General features: G+C 62.7%; 1 protein-coding gene across 2 annotated transcripts in view; it reads left to right on the forward strand.

The window, feature by feature from the left end:
- Window positions 1-16: 16 nt before the first annotated feature.
- The window catches only part of RBM38 (RNA binding motif protein 38), a 16399-nt gene continuing 10130 nt past the window's right edge, over window positions 17-6285 (forward strand). The window contains exons 1-4 of one of the 2 annotated variants that reach the window (XM_021689941.1): window positions 17-43; window positions 208-384; window positions 1189-1312; window positions 1786-1840. In XM_021689941.1, coding sequence (XP_021545616.1) covers window positions 217-384; window positions 1189-1312; window positions 1786-1840 — 347 coding nt within the window. In that variant the 5' untranslated portion in view covers window positions 17-43; window positions 208-216. Of the gene's footprint in view, window positions 44-79; window positions 385-1188; window positions 1313-1785; window positions 1841-6285 lie in introns of those variants that run through there. The other variant, XM_021689933.2, reaches the window with a different exon arrangement.

Consider the following 6285-nt stretch of genomic DNA (forward strand, 5'->3'; position numbering starts at 1 on the left):
GCAGCGAGGCGCGCAGAGCGCGAGCAGCCCGCGAGTGGACGGGCCCGGCGGCTGGACCGGCGCCGCTGCTGCCCTGCTCGCTCCCCGCCGCCGCCCATGAGCGCTGCGCGGCGCGGCCCGGGTCTGTAGGCGGCGGGGCGCCCCCCCATGCTGCTGCAGCCCGCGCCGTGCGCCCCGAGCGCGGGCTTCCCGCGGCCCCCGGCCGCCCCCGGCGCCATGCACGGCTCGCAGAAGGACACCACGTTCACCAAGATCTTCGTGGGCGGCCTGCCCTACCACACCACCGACGCCTCGCTCAGGAAGTACTTCGAGGGCTTCGGGGACATCGAGGAGGCCGTGGTCATCACCGACCGCCAGACGGGCAAGTCCCGCGGCTACGGCTTCGTAAGTGGCCCCGCGGCCGGGCGCACACCCCGCCCCGCACTTATCGCGCCGGGGGCGCTGAGTCAACCGGCGGGCGCACGCCCAGCCGCCCCGGCACCTGCCGCCCCCTCCTGGGCTCGGGGGCGGGGGTTCACGCTCCAGCCGGTCGGGCCGCCGCTACCGGGCCCCGGCTCCCTGCCCCCACCCCCACCCCGCTCCCGGTTTAAAAGGGAGAACCACTGAGTTCAATTAGCACTTCTGAGTTTGCAGAGAGGTTTTGGGGACAGTCGGCTGCGGCCAGGACTTCCTGGAGCAACAAGCAAGCAGGAGCGGAGGCTTCACCTCAGGGCGCTTTGGAGGCCTTTGGCACCCCCTCCCCTCCAGTATTTTACAAGAGCTCCCTTAACCACCCCAAATAAACATCAGTTTAAGTGAACAGCGGCTTGAAGAATTGTCTCCTACTTCCTTTCTAACTAGCGTTCCCCAGCCCCTCCCATGAGGAAATTCGCACCCCCCACTGGCTGGCAGGCAGGACCGGCTGGGGCCCCTGCCTTGCTTGGGGCGGGGGAGGGTGCCTTGTCTCCCCTGGGGATCTTTTCTGTCCTTGAAGGCTAGGTTTCCCAGCACAGGAACTTGGAAGGAGGAGCTGAAATCCAGGGGCACCTCTGTGGGAGGGCCCGGGGGTGGGAGGTCGGTGGGGACTGGGCCAGAGGCTCTGGGTCACTGGCCCCGGTGGAGGGGGACGTGAGGGCCCCTTGCCAGAGCAGAGCCCTCTGCTTCTCCCACCCAGTAAGGGAAGCCCCTGATGCGTCTGTGCTCCTCCAGGTTACTATGGCCGACCGGGTTGCAGCTGAGAGAGCTTGCAAAGACCCTAATCCCAACATCGACGGCCGCAAGGCCAACGTGAACCTGGCATATCTGGGCGCCAAGCCGAGGAGCCTCCAGACGGGTGAGAGAGCCCATGTTTTCCTTCCTCGGCTCGTCTTGATTGCTATATTCAGTGTTGGTATCCGTGGGGTGGAAACGGCCCCCCCCCTCCCCGGCCCTGCCCCAGGAGTGGCCGTCAGCTATCATGTGCCTGCAGAGCCATCACAGGGCCGTCCTTCCCTAGCTTGGGAGCTGGACCCCTTGGTCTAGGCACATGTACCCGTGGGGCAGGGTGAGGAGGGCGCATCACGCAGTCGTCAGCTGTCTTGGCGGCAAGGGGCAGTCAGCTCCCGGGCTGGAGATTGGGAGGGCGGGCACCCAGGGGCTGCTGCAACCCCGCTCCCTTGGCTTTGCTTCAGCAAGGCGCGTTCGGCTTGGAGGGACGGCAGCCTGGGAGTGCAGAGGAAGCCCGTTATCTGTGTCTTTTGGTGGGGGTCGGGGTGGGTGGGTCCTCCTTGGGATGAGGCCGAGCCCCTAACTGCTGTCGCATTTTAGGCTTTGCCATCGGCGTGCAGCAGCTGCACCCCACCTTGATCCAGCGGACTTATGGGTGAGTGGATGTGGCTGCTGGGGGCAGGGTTCGGGGCTGGGTCGGGGGGGCGGCAAACCAGCCGGAGCAGGCCCCTTGGTCCAAAGGAGTCTTTCACCCCAGGGCCCCACAGCATTGGTTATGCTGTTCACATCCACCTTTCCTTGTCTGAGGACCATCACTTTCTCTGGTCTTCCAGAAACGTGATGGCGGGGCTCTTGGGTGGCTCTGTTGGTTAAGCCTCCGACTCTTGATCTCAGGGTCCTGAGTTCAAGCCCTGCATTGGGCTCCATGCTGGGCATGGAGTTTACTTTAAAAAAAAAAAAAAAAGAAAAAAAAAAGAAACGTGATGGCGTCCCGAGGGTGGGGAGGGCGGAGTAAGCCGGGAGAACTGAGAGAAGGCAGAGAACACTTCTGCACCCCCGACAGAGGCCATGGGGCGTGGGCATGGGAGCCTGCCAGCCTGGTCTCAAATCCTGGCTTCCCCCTTACTAGGTGTGTGAGCTCTGGTGGTCTACACGGCCATCTGTGCCTCAGTTTCCTCCCCTGGGAAACGGGGATGGTCACAGCATCTCTGAGTCCTGCGGGTGGAGAGCTCCGGATGGGCCTGCTGGGGGCACGTGAGCGCTCCCACAAGCTGTGGGATTGGCGGCTGGGCTCTTCTCAGGGGGCCTGGTGACCCGCCCTGGTGCCTGACAGATGGTGGCAGCAGGTCCCTGCCACCCAGGGTCTGGTGTGTAGGAGAACTGCGGCAGGTGAGACCGGACCGGGGCCCGCTGTCCAGCCCGAGTGGGCCCGGCCTGTGGGCCTTTTGTGCGACGTGCTTTGGTGCGGCCCATTCCACCCTCCCCTCCCCCTTTTTTTTAACTTCTAATAAGTCTTGGCAGCTGCTTGCGGAAGGACGCACACTTTAGGGGCACAAAGGATCCCGCCATGCGGTGTGACTTCCCAGCCCCATGGTCGATGTCGGCTGTGCGCCCCAGTGCCGGGAGCAGGTTGACGGGGCTGGCGAGGGCCCTTACCAGACAGGCGGCCCCTTGTGGGACGTTAGCATTCCGTAAGCTGTCAGAGACCAGATCCCGGGCTTGGGTTTCGTGCTTCAAGTTGTGTGAGCATGTGTGCGCCTCTGCCCTAGAAAGAGGCCCAGCTCCGGAGCAGCCCAGCTCCCTAGTAGGGGTGGGAGCGAGGCTCGGGTGGACTGCGAGGGTCAAACAGATGGCCGAGGAGTTGCTTCACGCCTCCGATTTGGGGGTGATTTGGGGGTGCTTGCCCAGACAGGCAGTGTCTGTGTCTGTCTGGTGGCCTTGGCGTGGATCGGCGTGTGTGGGAGCTCAGCTCTTGGTCTGTTCTCCGGGGAGGGAGCCCGGGGGCGGCTGGGAGCAGGTGGTTCTGGGTTTCCTTCTCGCCCTGGGATCTGCTTCGTCAGTGTCTGGAGCCGTCTTGGAAGGTATCTGGGGACACCTGCCATCACCCTAGGTCCTTCCTTTTTGGGGTTCGGGTCACACAGGGAGGGCGTTTCTCATTTTCCATAGCCTTGGCTCTGTTCCCCGCGTCCATCCCAGGCGGCTGGGACCGGGGCCGGAGCGGGGGCCAGCTGCACAAAGCTCAGGGCACGAGCCTGGGGCACCTGCAGCTCTGTCCTGCTTCAAATGCAGCAGTGCCTTCCCCTCCCAAGTTCAAGCTCTTTTCTGATCCAGTGTAGCTGCCTCTAAGGCTCCAGTAACTGTCAGGACTCAGCCTCTGGAGCCTGCAGACCTGGGTGCGAATCCTAGCTCTGGCACGGTCCAGCTGGGCCCATTTGGCAGGTAACCTCTTCTTCCTGAGCATCCAGGTGTCTCGTCTGTTGTTTCCCGATGGAAATGCTAAGCGCTTCCCACAGTGCCAGCCCCCTAGGGCTGGGGCCTCCGCACCCCTGTGTGTGCCCCCCCACCCGTTCCCTCGTATCCCCACAACAGCTCTCTGAGGTCAGAACCGATGTTATCCTCACTTCCTAGATGAGGAAACTGAGGCAAACAGAGGTTCACAGTCTGCCAGGGTGACCTGACTGATGCAATCTGAAACCAGGGTGGCTGGCTCTGAACCCACACTCCACTGCCACTCTCTGGGGTGGGCAGGTGGGCAGGGTGCCCCAGCCTTTCCCCTCAGGGCCCCTTGAGTGCCACCCACACGAGGGTAGTGGGGGGTCAACACAGACTTTACTGCTGTGCGTTCCTGACTTCAGGTGACAGTGTTTTGTAACTGAATCTCTGGCTGGCATCTAATACCCGTGACGATGAAGAGGCCGCCAGGTCTATTTGTTGGTTGCCAAGGGGCGGAGACCCAAACAGGGACAAGGGGTCAGAGGGACCGTCCAGCTTGTTTCCAGCGGCCAGTGGACCGAAGCCTCTCAGGGTCATGCTGCCTCCCACCAGGCCTTGCTGAGCTCCAGGGTGGCGGGAGGGGCCCCTGGAGGTGCTGCCCCCAGAGAGGCGGGGCGGGGCTGCCCAGGGTCAGCTGCCCCCCCCCCCCCCCCAGTGCTCCTCAGTTGGGAGAGTTGGGCCGTCAGCGTCCCTTTTGTCTTTTGTCTTTGCGAATGAGAACAATCGGGCAGGAGCGCGGCTGGTCTGACTCAGCAGTCGGCGCTGTGAGCTGCGGGCTGGCAGCAAGGCCTGGCCTGCCCCTGGCCAGGGCACGGTGGGAGCCGGGCAGCTCAGGCTTTTGAAACCAGTTAACCCCTCTCCTGCCAGGCTGAACTTCCCGCAGGCTTCCTGGCTCTGATCCTATGCCTTGGACGGTTGCAGAGATTCCACAGCCCGGCTTCTGGGCAAGGCCACGGCAGAAGCCTCGCCTGCTGGGCCATAAACTTATGAGCGCGGAAGATTCTCTTGAGAACTTTTTACATGTTAGGCTTTTGGCTCGGATTCCCCTGCCCTCCGTTTTTTAAAGTGGAATGGGGTCTTTCAGGACCTAACTGGTGCTCTGTGTCCTGTAACTGTACGTGGGGCCAAGGCCTGAGGTTTGGAGGGTCCTTCCTTGACAGGTGACAAGTGATTTAATTACCGGAGGAAGCGACTAGGCCATAGGCCATCCAGCTGAGCGTCTTTTGGCTGCCTGGGAGGGATAGTCCACAGCCTGCAGGCAGGAGAGTTCACAGCCGTTGGGGAGGGCACATGTCGGGGCAGAGCTTTGGGTCTGCCCTGGAAGGGACCTCCTCGTGTTAAAGGGTGTGTGTCCGGGCCTGGGCCCAAGGCCTGCCAGGATTGGAGGTTTGTCCTGGGCCTGCCTGTACTTGGAGCCTCTCCTTGGGTTATTTTTGAAGGGCCAGCTGCTTCTCTGGGCACAGCCCCCGCCCCTGTTCTCCCTTTCTTAAGGGGGCCTTGCTGTGGCCTGCATGCCAGTCCACCACGAGCCCCGCTCTGTGCCGGGGGGCGGGGGAGGCAGGCCCCAGGTCCCAGACAGCAGGGTTGCCATGTGCTGGAGCAAGGATCCCAGGGTCTGCCCCGGCTCATCTCCCCGTCCGTGTGGTGGGGCCCAGGACGCTACTGCCACACAGGAAGACTTGGGATTCGTCAGGGACCCATCTCGCGGCAGCGCCCTGACAAGGCCTGTGGGCCCAGCTGCTTATGGAGGCGCTGGGTGAGATGGGTGAGGAGAAACTTGCCTGAGCTCACACTGCGTGGGGCTGGGTGGCTCCAACGCCTTCCTTCCTTCTACGAAGCCCCTATACCTCCCTCTGACCGGCTCTTAGACAAATCAGAACCAGACCCCAGGACTGACGGCCTGATGCCACAGAATCCTCTTCAGGTGGTTTGTGCCCTGTACTTTCAGGGGCTCCATCCCCCCCGTGAGGCCCCCACTGCCCTCGCCATCACTAGGCCACAGGCGTGTGCACGCTGAGGGGTCTGAGCCCAGTCCCTGGGTCACCAGGGTGGGAGGGGACCTGGGGAGGGACAGGAAGATGTCCATGTCCCCAGAAGTGTGGAGCACACAGGGCTCAGAGTCCTTCATTCATTCGTCAAGGCTTTGATGTGCTGGATGCCAGGCCCTGGGCCCAGGATACTTTACAGAAGAAAGACACGGTCGGTTCCCCACCTCAGGGTGCTCGCTTTCCAGCAGGGAAGCCAGACCATTAAAAACTCTTTCTGTGCACGTGAAGGTCCCGAGGTGGTGTTGGGCGGAGTGACGGGGCGGCCGGCCAGGGGGACTTCCTCGTGGGGAACGGTTCTGCGTGGTGCTTGTCATGGTGGGCGGGCCATCTGTGCTGTGATGGAGTGCCCTAGAAGGACACGCCAAGAAATGCCAACATCTGACCAGGGCCTCCAGCCTGGCTAAGAGCCGCGAGCCGGCATCAGGCTCCTGGTTTTGGTAACGCGCTGGGTGGTGTAGACGTCACCACCCGGGGGGGGGGGGGGGCACTGGAGGAGGGCACACAGGATTTCCCTGCAAGTTCTTGGGGTTCTACCATTATTTCATAATCCAAAGTAAAT

Source organism: Neomonachus schauinslandi, chromosome 10 (assembly GCF_002201575.2).
Source record: "Neomonachus schauinslandi chromosome 10, ASM220157v2, whole genome shotgun sequence".
Classification (NCBI taxonomy): domain Eukaryota; kingdom Metazoa; phylum Chordata; class Mammalia; order Carnivora; family Phocidae; genus Neomonachus; species Neomonachus schauinslandi.